At 44.9% G+C, this 13,532-nt stretch overlaps 1 protein-coding gene across 4 annotated transcripts in view; it reads right to left on the reverse strand.

Moving 5' to 3' along the window:
- Positions 1-13,532, reverse strand: part of aatkb (apoptosis-associated tyrosine kinase b) — a 384,531-nt gene that overhangs the window by 103,637 nt on the left and 267,362 nt on the right. For 2 of the 4 annotated variants that reach the window (XM_063030543.1, XM_063030540.1), the window contains exon 4: positions 2,908-2,958. The exons of 1 other annotated variant lie outside the window; for it this stretch is intronic. In XM_063030543.1, coding sequence (XP_062886613.1) covers positions 2,908-2,958 — 51 coding nt within the window. The remainder of the gene's footprint in view (positions 1-2,907; positions 2,959-13,532) is intronic. One more of the 4 variants, XM_063030541.1, reaches the window with a different exon arrangement.

Here is a 13,532-nt window from a genome sequence, read left to right on the forward strand (position 1 = left end):
AAAGCAACACACACACAAAAAAAAACTCAGCAGGTCAGGCAGCATCCGTGGAAAAGAGTAAACAGTCAATGTTTCGGGCTGAGACTCTTCATTAGTCCAGATGAAGGGTCTCAGCCCAAAAGGTCAGCTATTTACTCTTTTCCATAGATGCTGCCTGGCCTGCTGAGTTTTTTGTGTGTGTGTTGCCAATTTTGTGAGCTGTGTCCAATGATCATCAAAGATCCACATCAAAAATCCACCTACACTCAGTGGCCACTTTATTAAGTACACCTGTACACCTGCTCATCACTGCAAATATCTAATCAGCCAGTCATGTGGCAGCAACTCAATACATAAGAGCATGTAGACATGGTCAAGAGGTTCAGTTGTTGTTCAGACCAAACATCAGAATGGGGAAGAAATGTGATCTAAGTGACTTTGACCGTGGGGAGATTGTTTGTGCCGGAGACAGGGTGGTTTGAGTATCTCAGAAACTGCTGACCCTCTAGGACTTTCATGTTCAATGATCTCTAGCATTTATAGAGAATGGGGCAAAAAAAAACCCCAAAAAAACAAAAAGAAGTGGCAATTCTGAGGGCAAAAGTGCCTCATTAATGAGAGGTCAGAGGAGAATGGCCAGACTGGTTCAAGCTGACAGGAAGGTGACAGTAACTCAGATAACCACACGTTACAATAGTAGTGTGCGGAAGAGCATCTCTGAATGCACAACGTGTTGAACCTTGAAGTGGACGGGCTACAGCAGCAGGAGACCATGAACATACAAAAATATACCCAATAAAGTGACCGTTGCGTGTACGTTAAGTACACGAGAGAGGTGTTTGGCATCTGACACATTGGGACCTTGGTTTTTTCCATTCATTGCAATGCTAATCATGCATTGTGTATTTAAACATTAGTTTGCCATGGTGAGATAGGGTGTTGTTTACTCGATGTTATTATTCTGGGCTTTCTGAATCATGCATAAATTTGGGATATTACTTGTTCAGCAAAAATAGGGCACAAACTATCGGTGATGAAATGGGATTTGTGACTCGAGAAGAAACAAAGAATTGTGTTTAGTTCTGAAGTATTTTTTGAAAAGTAAAGTGGATCTGTAGTGCATTCTACACTAAATAGCCACTTTATTAGGTACATCTGTAAATAGTACCTGCTCATTAATGCAAGTATCTAATGAGCCAATCATGTGCCAGTAACTCAATGCACTAAAGCATGCAGATATGATCAAGAGATTCACTTGTTGTTCAGACCAAACATCAGAATGGGGAAGAAATTTGCTCTAAGTGACTTTGACCGTGGAATGATTGCTGGTGCCAGACGGGGTGGTTTGAGTATCTCAGTAACTGCTGTTCTTCTGGGATTTTCACGCACAACAGTCTCTCAAGTTTACAAAAAATGTGTGAAAAAATCCAGTGAGTGGTGGTTCTGTGGATGAAGATGCTGTGTCCAGAAAGATGAGAGGAAAATGGCCGGAGTAGTTCAAAAGGACAGGAAGGTGGCAGTAACTCAAATAACTGAATTTTACAACAGTGGTGTGCAGAAGAGCATCTCTGAATTCACAATACATTGAACCTCTAAGGCTACAGCAGCAGAAGATCACACCGGGTTCCATTCCTGCATCCAATAAAGTGGCCACTGAGTGTGTTTTATTGGTGTTCACATCTCCAAACACAGGCCATCCCTGCCTAATAAACAGGGTCTGAATTACATATGTTCATAAATTGATTTAAGCTGGAAAATACTCAAAATAATTTGATATGGCATCCACACCTCAACAGTAATATCTTGCATTAACGTTCTGAGTCATTTATCCAAACTAATCCAATTTGTACATTGTCCTCAAATCCTTGGATTCTTAAACTTCTTGAACTAGAACCAGCAAATTGAGTAGCAAGTGCTTGCTTGTCCAAAGCTGATGTCTCTTGTCAAATGTACAATAAATTTCCAAAGCAAAGCCGTTTCCTCTTGAAAGAACTTGGGGCTGTTGTCTCATCGCACCTAAAGTTGGACAGCGTGCAGTCCAGTCATCAGAAATTCTCAGCTGTCTTGTCTTTCCCATGGGTGCAAGCTTTCTACAGTTAATTAATGCAATGAATGCAAAGCTTGGCGGCCGGAACATGGAATCAATATCCGCAAGACTCGGGAATTATTAGTGTAGAATTCCAATACTGAAAAATGCACATGCACGCAATAAAGAGTCTGTGTGTCCTTCCCTGTATATGAAAAGATGCTTAAACAGGAGATAAAGGACACACAATGAATTTTGTGTTAAATATCTGTCCTAAAGTACTGGCCGCCGATAAAACAAGGAAGCTTATTGTGAGAATCAATTAATCTACAATATAAACCACAGACAGGGTACACAAAAAAAAAAGACAGTTCTAAGTTACGAACTATGAACCGAACCAACTTACAGCAAAGGATACAGGATAAACAGTTTAATTTGAGCTAGCAGTGGGCTTTGAGGAAGAACCAGTTTTAACGAAATGGAGGCTACTTTACCCAGCATTCTCAGGGGCAGAGAAGCCGCACTACCTCGGGCCATCAGTCTTGGTTATTGAGCAAGCCCTCTGCTCCTCTGAATTCTGGGTAAAGTAGGTCCCATACTACTGCAGTGATTTAACTCCCACAGATAAATGATTTGTGAGGCCGTTACCAAGATGTTTGTAAATTACAAAATTCTTAGCATTTTTGTAAATAGTAAAGATAAACCATTGATTTAGTTTGCCGAATATTGAAATAACTCACAGATTTTCTTGATGAGTAAACTAACCCAGTTCTATGTCTCGCAACAGAAGATGTAACAATCATTTCAATACCTGCAATACACAAGCAAACAGTTGCCAGCTCTCTGACCGCAACCCTCCATCCCTCCAAAGCCAGTGCTCTAATCATTGCTATGATACGTACTTTGAGCTTTCCTACCTTTTGGCTGTAATTTTTGACTGCAGAAATCGGCTCCTGTGGGAATGAAGATGAAGAGATGAAATTTCCGAGACAAACAATGCATTGGCTTTGAAGATAGTGCGAGTCGTAACCGTAAATGAGGCAGGGGCTGTAGGCAAAGCAAGTTCACGCAGGTGTGCAGCTTGAAGCAGGGAAGAGGCAGTCATACGTGAGTGGAAATCAGAAGGAGAGGCAGGAGGTTACTTGTGAAGGCACCGTGGTCACCGATTTTGCAGGGTGCGGCTTAGCTTCAGTCAGATTTTGACAGCGTCTCCCAAACCCATAACCTCTATTTCCAAGAGCTCCGAGGGCAGCGGATGCATGGGAACACTGCCCCCTGCAGCTTCCCCTCTGAATCACACCTCATCCTGATCTGAGATTATGTTACGGGGCGAGGAGTCCTCGAACGCGCCTCCTCGACAGTACCTTCACCAAGACTGCAGCGGTTCGAGAAGGCAGATTCCCAAGAGCAATTGGGGAATGAGCAACCAAATCTGCGGTCATCAGCAACATCCACATCCCAACAAGAGAACGACAGTAATGCCCTTTCCAATTAGGACGAGTTACTTTTAAATGTTTGGGTCCGTAGCCAGGGCAAGATGTGGAGCGTTTTTGGATTTTGACATAATTTTTCACGGGGGAGACCAGGTCTGGGAAATCCCCTGTTCCCCAGCTGTTTTCTGAAAGGCGGACCTCAGCTGAAATATGGTGAACTAAGTCTGGGTGCAGGGCTGCAGGAAGGAGGTGATTTGGGGGGGGGGGGCAGAGGTCATTCGGAAGGGTAACAGAGGTGAGGGACCTCAGTTACCTGGAGCTGATGCTGTTCTCCTGGGAGTAAAGGAGATAATGGGAGGAAATAATACAGATCTTTCGAACCATGACTTGTGGTGGGGGTGGTGCGGGGGAGAGAGGAAGGATTTTTTCCCCACTGGGAAATGTCCCGGGAATCAAGGACACAGATTTAAGTTTTTGCCGCTGAGTTGACAGCTCTCCTCTGTTGCTATGGAAGGTGGCGCCTGCTTAGGATGGAGATATGGAGAAACTCTTTGGAAGTGTCCACTCTAGCTGGAGAGGTGCAGCCATTTAACAGAATCGAGGCAAAGATTGATGGGCATTTGGACTCGATGGGTGTCAAATATTACAGGGAAGAAGTCGGAAAGTAGGAACATGGCCGAGACCAGTGCAACCATCACATTCTGGGATGGCTGAGCAAGTTACAGAGGCAACGTGGATAATCCATGATTCCATTTCTTCTTATTGCAACTAAAAACCTAGTTGTGTGTGTGCTGGGGGGAGGATACCTGGGGACGTAGCACAGGTTTGCCCAGTTGTGACAAATCCACAGCCATGGAACAATACTTGATTTTGTTTAAAATTTGAGACCTTTGGTGCAAAGTTTCCAAGATTTTAATTTTCTGGACTGCAGCCCCGTTTCTTGCTGAAGCAGGCTCACGGGCCTTAATTGATAAACACAAAGAGCACAGATAAAGTAAAACTCTCAAACGGTGGGGAAAACATTGGGTGTTTAAATGGGGGAAAGGGTTTCTAAATCTGGTTGCTAATACTAATTTTACCGTGTCAAAGAATTGGGAAATGTCTTCCTCATTACAAACAGGCCACTGTGGCATAATGGACCCTTAAGTACGAGGCTTAGTTTCAATAAAGCAGATGCAGTCTGTGCAGGCAAGGAGTGGGCTCTGGTAACAAGGAGCAAGAGGCTGGAAGAGAGAAAGCTCAGCTTCCTGCAGCCTTTTCCCTCTTTCCCTCCGCCCACCCACAACCTGGGTCCCTTCTTTGTTGGTAACGAGGCCCAGGCAAGGTGCTGCCCTCAGAGTAAGAAACATCAGCGACTCCCCCAAGATCATCAACCACCCAAGTGCGTCAGCAGAGCTGAAAGGGGGAGGGGGCATAGTTCCGCCCCTGAAAGCAGACAGCAGTAGAGGGGTGGAGAGTGGCGGGGTGGGGTGGGGGTGGAAGAAGAGGGCAAAGCTGATCTTCAGGAGGGTGTCTTGCCACGGCAAACAAAACCCAAACACCGGGAGCCTGCGGACATTTCCTGTGTTGCAAAGGACAAGGGCCCATGCTGGACGGTTATGAAAATGCAAGACTGCAGGTGGAAGGAGCAACGTAAAGTGAGGGTGAAGGATGGCAAAGGAAAGGTGTGGAGTGACAATGGTCATCCACAAAACACTCTACACGTCATACATATCTCCCGGTCACTCTCCTTACCGTTTTCTGTTTTGTGCCTAACATCTTCAGCCCCATGACCTACACCAGCTCCCTGGTCTCTGCCCTCTTCTGCGTTTTCTTCTGGACTTACCCTGACATTGATCGCTCCGAGTGAGGCCCCTCTCTCGTCCTGGACCCTGAGTTCTGCCAGTCTTTTTCCCCCTATGACCCGTTATCTCTTCCAATATCATCAAATCAAACAAGGTAACTCTCCCGCAGTGCTCCACTAAACCAAATTACCAGGTTAGTAACCCAGAAACTGCGACTAACAATCCAGAGACGTGAGTTCAAATCCTGCCATGGCAGCTGAGGGATACAATTGTTAAAAAAAATAATAATCTGGAAGATAAACATAACTAGTCTTAGTAATTGCAGTAAAAACAACTGAGTTGTTAAAATAACATATACAAAATGCTGGGGGAATTCAGCAGATCCGGCAGCATCTGTGGGGAGGTATGAAGAGTCGACGTTTCGGGCCGAGACCCCTCATCAGGACTGGAAAGGAAGGGGAAAGAAGCCAGAATAAGAACTTGGGGAGGGGAAAAAGAGGAGGGAGTACAAGCTGGCTGGCGATAGGTGAGGCCAGGCGACGGGGGAGGCAGGTGGTCCGGGAAGGGAGGGCGAAGTGAGAAGCTGGGAGATTAGAGATCTTAGAGGTAAAGGGCTGAAAAGGAAGGAAACTGAAAAGAGAGGAGAGTGGACCGTGGGAGGAAAGGGAAGGAGGAGGGGCACCAGAGGGAGGTGTTCGGCAGGTGAGAAGAGAAGGGGTAAGAGGGGAGCCAGAATGGGAATTGAAAAAAAAGGAGCAAAGGGAGGGTGAGGAGAAATTACCTGAAGTTCAAGAAAACAATGTTCAAGCCATCAGGTTGGAGGATACTCAAATGGAATATGAGGTGCTGTTGCTCCAACCAGAGTGTGGCCTTGTCGTGGCATGGACTGTCAGTGAATTTGTTTCTTTGTTTAAATAAACATGGTTCACTAACATCCATCATAGGAAAAGATCTTTCACCCTCTGTCAGGCCACTATCTTTCGACACAGAAGGAGGACATTCAGCCCATCGAGTGCATACTGGCCACCTGAGAATTTCCATCAATCCCATTCAGGTACAGACCACAGCAATGCGATTGACTCATGACTCTTCTCTGAATTTCTCCAGCAAGTCCCTAAATTGTACACAAATTGCCTCATTACATCACCAGGGCCAAGAAGGTACCAATTTCCCAAGGACAATCCAGGATAGGTGTTAAATGCCAGCCTTGACAGTGATGCCAAGATCCTGAATATGAATAGATTAAAGAGATGCTGTTGTTCCTCTTATCTCAGCTTAGCCCTGCTCCTTTTATCCTGCCTTTTTTGCCATGATCTTTGACCTGGCACCACCAGCACTCTCCATCCCGGCTGCTTCTCCTGAAGCCTGCAGCAGTTCACAGAAAATGGTTGCAAATGGGTTAAGCACAAAATGCAAATGGGGGACTGGGCGGGGGGATACTATCCCCCGTTACTTTGGTTCAAGCTGGTCCTGGTATGGCAACTGCTCTGCCCGAGACTGCAGAGGGTTATCGAGCTCAGCACATCATGGAAGCCAGCCTCAACTCCACATCCTCGGTGTACACTTCTCACTGTCTCGGTCAACTACCCACCCACCCCCACCCCAGTCGTTCTCTCTTCTCCCCTCTCCCACTGGGCAGTAGACACTAAAGCCTGAAAGCATGTACCACCAGGCTCAAGAACCACTTCTGTCCCACTGTTGTATGACTATCGAATGGTCATTCTGTACGATGAGGTGACAAGACCATAAGACACGGGAACAGAATGAGGCCATTCACCCATTGAGCCTGCCTCGCCTTCCATCATGGCTGATTTATTATCCCCCTCAACCCCACTCTCTTGCCTCCTTCCTGTAAACTTTGACACTCTTAAAAAGGGAAGAACCCATCAACTTCAGCTTTAAATATACCCAATGATTTGGCCTTCACGGTCACCTGTGACAATGAATTTCACTGATTCACCACCCCTGGGCACATGGACTTGACCTCACAATCTACTCTGCTATGACCAGGCTACCTGCAATGCCCTTTCTCTGAGACTGTAGCACTTTATTCTGCACTCTGTCGTCTTTCATTTTCTCCTGTGCTGCCTCAACGCACTGTTGTAATTAAATGATCTGCATGGTCTGCAGAACAAAGAAGTTATTTTAAAATTGCGCCTTGGCAACAAGGGGGGAGTCTCAGTTCCTTCCTCTCAGATTGTGACAAGAATATGAGAAAGGAGTAGAGATACCACAACCCAAACAAGACAAGTGAGTAATGTGCATCTTCTCTGTAATTGCACAGTTAAACTCCCCCGTCATAAGTTAAAAACCTTCAGATGAAGAACATTGTTCCATATACATCTTCCAGCTGTGCTTACAGTGGATGAGACAGTGATTACACTGTGGCCTGCAGAACGAGATACAACATATAACGATCTCTTTCTTAATGACTGTCTATTTCTTTGTGTGTAACTAAATGGGAATCATGTTTATTTTTACTTTCAGTATCTACTGTCCAAATTGCTACTCATTTCACAGAATCTGGCACTGGTACAGAGCCAGCGCTTTGCTGCGTATCTTTGCCAAATTATTCCTGAACACTCTGGCGCGACTTTGGGCTCCAGTGAACCTACTGCAGATATCAGGGAGGAGGCTACGCGGCATCCGCACCAGGACTAACAGTGACTTTCCCCAAGCAGCAAGGCCGATCAACACCTCCACCCACTAACCCACCCCTCCACACCCCCAACCACCAACCACCACGACTTTATCATTTCCTGTCAGAGGCACCTTATGTACAGACACTTCTGTACCCAGCATCACTTTATGTACAAATCCTCCTGGGAGGGGGGAGATGATGGAGGCGCGACAACAACGCGCGCGGCCTCTCCGGTGATGAATATCTGTTATCTGTCAAGTAGGGGACCGTGCACAATCCTGATTTGATGGAGACAGACATGAGAGCACAGCGGAACATCTGGAAAACTTCTGAAATGTCTGCTTTGCTATCGCTGCTACTGTGTGGTAATCGTAATCTCCGGAGTTGAAGGCCCTGAAATCCTCGGCTTTGTGTGTTTCGGCAGCCGGGGAGAGGCTGAAGGCGCTCGGCAGAGGATGGCGCTCGGGAGGCTGTATCGGAGAGGCTGGTCGGAAGCTCGAAGTTTTCGGACGGATGGACTCAGTGTCGGCTGTGGTTGGCTGCTTCCAAGGCATCGTCAAGTTGACAGGGAGTTTCTCCCTTTTGCTGCCTGCTGTCGGGGACTCGGGAGTCGATCGACTCGGGACTTTGAGACATTTTTTTTACTGTGCCCATGGTCTGTTCTTTATCAAATTATGGTATTGCTTTGCACTGCTGTAACTCTATGTAATAACTATGTGGTTTTGTCAGTGTTAGTCTTTGGTCTGTCCTGCTTTCTGTGATATCACTCTGGAGAAACATTGTATCATTTCCTAATGCATGTATGCATTTCTAAATGACAATAGAAGAGGACTGAGTGTTCTCATAATCTAATATAATCAGTCTATGCATGTAAACTATCTCATGTATTTATATTTATTCTTTGTGTTCTTTATCTTATTGTGGTTTTTTTGTGCTGCATTGGATCCGGAGTAACAAATATTTCATTCTCCTTTAGACTTGCGTACTGGAAATGACTTTAAACAAGGCGAGCTCATCAGTGTAGGAAGGATTCAAGCCTCAGCAAAATCACGACGGGGGAATATCTCTGCCATTCCTCCCACTAAAGAACAGGCTCCCTGTCTCTCGGCCAGGGCAGGGACATAAGTAACTGGCATACAGAGTGAGCATTGATAAGTTTCTGATTCTATTAAAATACATCAAAAGGGTTCAGCATTTCTGAAAAGAGTGATGGTGACTTACAGCTATAATAACAATATGGCTCAGAATTCAGCAACGCACGCACACACACACACACACACGCAAAGTGCTGGAGGAACACAGCAAGTCAGGCAGCATCTGTGGAAGAAAATCCACAGCAGAAAACCCACACGATCATGGGGAGAATGTACAAACTCCTTACAGCCAGTGGCGGGGTTGAACCCAGGTCACTGACTCTGTAGTATTGTTACGCTAACCGTCACCCCACAGGGTGTTCCTCGTTTGTTTATGTCTTCTGCCCAATTGGCAAAATCTGTACTTTATTATCCATTTCGCTTCCCAGCAAACTGTACCGTCACCTGCCCTTTAACTTTCTAAGTTTCCCCTCACCTGGTTCTTGCCCCCACACCAGTGCTTTGATTCTCTCTATCGCCAGCGTCGTGTATAAGAACATTCAGTATTGACAGTCAAGAGGGACTAAGACACCATGCAACGGGAGAGAACTGGGGGTTTTGCAGGGGACAAGGCAGGGACTGAGGACCCCCGTGCACTCATTCGGTGCGGGCCGATTGACCTAATCCTGCTCTTGTGTCTTATGGTCGTTATGGTCTCAAGCATCAACTCCCTGGGTTGATTCTAAGAGGTGAGCAGGCTTGGATGGACGTTTGATGCAGAGTTGGACATTTTTTCTCCTTTGCAGACAACTAATAATGCACACTATTTGATGAGGTGTGTGAGATTCTGGTCAGTGAAAAGAATAATTAAAAAAAAACAGATTTTGACAGAGAAAGAAATTATAAACAAAAGACTGACACATGGTAGCATAATGCTATTATAATGCCAGTGACCCGGGTACAAAATGCTATTTAAACAACGGGATAATCCCCTACTATTTATGGATGAGAACTAGGCCTCAAGCTGTGGTGTTGCCAGTTTACAGTCACCCGGGAGAGAGGCGTCGGAGTTGGTGCGCTCCACTGGAGTGTTGGGGACAGTAACCAAGCTGGAGTTGGTGCTGCTCCCAAGTGTTTGCTCAGCGGAAGACGAGTCATATTGTGTTCGACTGCAGACTGCTGCAACGTTCATGGACTCAGGTACTTGGACTAGATTTTTTTTTGTGTGTGTGGTGACTGTATTTTACTGATATCCTATATGTGCCTTGTGCTGTGTGTGACTGTTGGTACTGTGTTTTGTACCTTGGTCCTGGAGTAATGCTCCTTCATTTAGCTGTATTCATATATGGCTGGATAACAATTAAACTTCAACTTGAACTTGAAGGTCTCTAGTACTGTAACGTCAGTCTGCATTGTGCTATCCACCCAACTTTATTCAGGTCAACGGAATGGAGTGCAGGCAGCCGAAATTATCTTGCTTGCTCTTAGCAGCTGCAACCTAGGACACACTCCTGACTGATGCCTCAGAAACCACTGGCTATGCTTCGGAAGGTAGTGCTCTTCCTCTGGGATTATGGGCCCGCACCAGCACTACGATAATTGGGGACCGCTGCACTGTCCGAGGCAGCACAGGAGTGAGGCAGCTGGTGCACTGCTCGGCAGGGCTACGGGTACGATCAGGATTGATCCCCGCTGCTGTCTGTAAGAAGTCTGTATGTTCACCCCGTGACCGCGTGGGCTTCCTCTGGGTGCCGCGGTTGCCTCCCACATTCCAAAGGCGTACGGTTAGGGTTAGTGAGTTGCGGGCGTGCTATTGTTGTCGCCGGTAGTGCGGCAACACTCGCACAATCCTTGCCGATTTGACTTGATACAAACAACGCATTTCACTGTATGTTTCAATGTACATGTGATAAATAAAGCTATGGACACGATGGATTCCAGCTGATTGGGACACATCGAGACCTGTATGTTTTGGCCCAATTAAGCAGCAGCCCCAATTATTGGAAGTTTCCTGTAAATAGTTAAAAAGGTATAAAAAATACAAACTACGATTCAACTAAGCAACAAATAATGTATTTAAATGAAATTCTACCAACATCAGAACACTACACATATTACTACAGTACTGTAAAACAGTGTATTAGTTCGTAATGGAGGAAATCATTGAGTGTATGCTGGCATAATACTTGATTGGTCCGCTCTTAGCCCCTCAAAGCATCGAGGTTTAATGCTTTTCCCAATTACCAACAATTTCTTTTTATCAGCCCCCGATATATTTGAACAACAAAACACAGTTATGTGATGCATTGCTTTCTCTGAACCTGATAGTGTTGTGTGTTTACAGCCAAGGGGACCGCCCAGCGTGGCACAATTAAAAAAAGGCCGTGTAGATATTATCTGCAAATTCTGATTCTGATTCTGAAAATTTTTGAAGCAAGTTGGGGAGTTTTGTAGATTTCCACGTTTCCGAACTTCCAGGAGCGGAACTATCTTTCTCGCATGTGCTTTCTCGAATTTAATGTGGTGCCTACATTTCCATCGAGACAACCAACCATCTTTTGCTTTAAAATCTTAGTGATGTAGCTTCTTAGTTAACTCCTCTGACTTGTTTGGTCCACTGACACGCGCGCGCGTGCGCGCACGCACACACACACACACACACGCGCGCGCACACACACACACACACACACACACACACACACACACACACACACACACACACACACACACACACACACACACTCACTCACACACATACACACACACACACACACACACACTCACTCACATATCGTCTAGCTACAATGGAAAACTATTGATTGAGGGCCTCTTCAACATCTGCATCCTTACCTTCACACTTTCAATTTCGAGATGTTCCCCATTGTCCCTCGCATAATGTTCATTCTTCTCACAGTTGATCTTGCTGATGTATCAAGTGTTCAATTGTGGATTTTGGCACTCCAGTTATCTCTGCCAGCTGATGATGAGCGGTGTTAGGCAATGACTTTTAATTTGGTCCAGTAGGGTAATATTTTTGGCTAGAGTCAAGTCTTTTTGTGGCAACGATCTCAAAATTTTTTAAAAAGTCAATAAACAAATGATCTAAAATCATTGCTTTTTGAGTCATGCCCAACTGCCCAAATGAATACATAACACAAGCACATGCAATTGATGCAACTGTTCATTCTAAGCATGGTGTAGTCTCTAACAGCCATATAAATGCACGTGACTGAACGTTTCCTGCCCCAGTTAAGCAGCGTAGTGTCCCAAATAAATGAAGAGAATCCCATTAATTTTCTCAATTTGTTTTTCTTCTTTAAGACTTGTCCCAAATAAGCGGCTGCCCTGATTAACCGATGGTGCAATTAACCAGAATCCACTGTATATACGGATATATATACTGCTTAATTGGGACAGCAGACTGTTGCTGAACATTTTCTAACTAGTGTCAGTCACGTGCGTACCGTGTGGCTGTTAAACACTACACTGTGCTTAGAGAGAACAGTTTTTAAATAACGTCACTTGCATTATTGTGTTCAAAAAGCAGTGCTTGCTAGTAATTTTCACTCACTGCGGTTTCAAGCATTCAGGCTTGGAGATAGCAGAAATGGCAAAGAGTGAAAATGAAATGATTTCACTACTTCAACAAGTTAGGAACTATGAAGATTTTGACGGCATTGGCACTCGGCTTGAATGTTACAATTAAAATGAAGATTTGGAATTAATACGCAATTTTATATTACTATAGCAATTTTGGCAGTGTTCTTATTTATCTTCGATTTTATTTAAATGCATAATGCAATCAGGCCATTTGGCCCACGGAGTCTTTGGCATTCTATTATGTTTGATTTATTATCCTCTCAGTTAAAAGGTAATTTGTCTTTTTTCTTTACCTTTTGAACTATTTCCATAAAACTTTGACTAATTGGTGCAGCCACTTAATTGGGCCAAAATGTACTGGTCCCAGTGTGTCCCAATTAACTGGAATCCACTGCGTGTGTGTGTATATATACACACACACACACGCACGCACATACATAAATAAATAAAAGGATTGATAAACTGAACCTCTGCCTGTTCTCTCAGGCTAGGTTTTTGAAAAGCAGAGTTCTTTTCGGCTCCTTGTGCTACATCTGTACCTCAACTAATATTACTGATCACATCATTATGGCAAGGGATGTCTCCGGGAGCTTCTTGTGCGTTTGGAGGCTTTGGTATTTCCTACATTCTGAATGTGTCACCCTTTCAGAATACTGAGCGGGCTGTGGAGCGCCTTACAGATGCCAAGGTCATGAAGGTGCTTTGGAAAAGCAGATCTTGCTTTCTTGAAAAAGGAATGTGATTCATCCTTTTGTCTTTTTTTTCCTGCAAAATGATTATTGTATTTATTTTTATTCAGAGGTAGGGCATGGTAACAGGCAATTCTGACCCAACGTACCCACACTGTCCAATTATATCCACGTGACCACTTAACCTAATAACACATATGTCTTTAGAGTGTGGGAGGGAGAAAGAGTTCCCCGAGGAAACCCACATGGTCACGGGGAGAATGTATGATACTTCCCACAGATGGTGGCAGGAATTGAACCCGGGTCA

The sequence above is a fragment of the Mobula hypostoma genome, chromosome 22 (assembly GCF_963921235.1).
Source record: "Mobula hypostoma chromosome 22, sMobHyp1.1, whole genome shotgun sequence".
Classification (NCBI taxonomy): Eukaryota; Metazoa; Chordata; class Chondrichthyes; order Myliobatiformes; family Myliobatidae; genus Mobula; species Mobula hypostoma.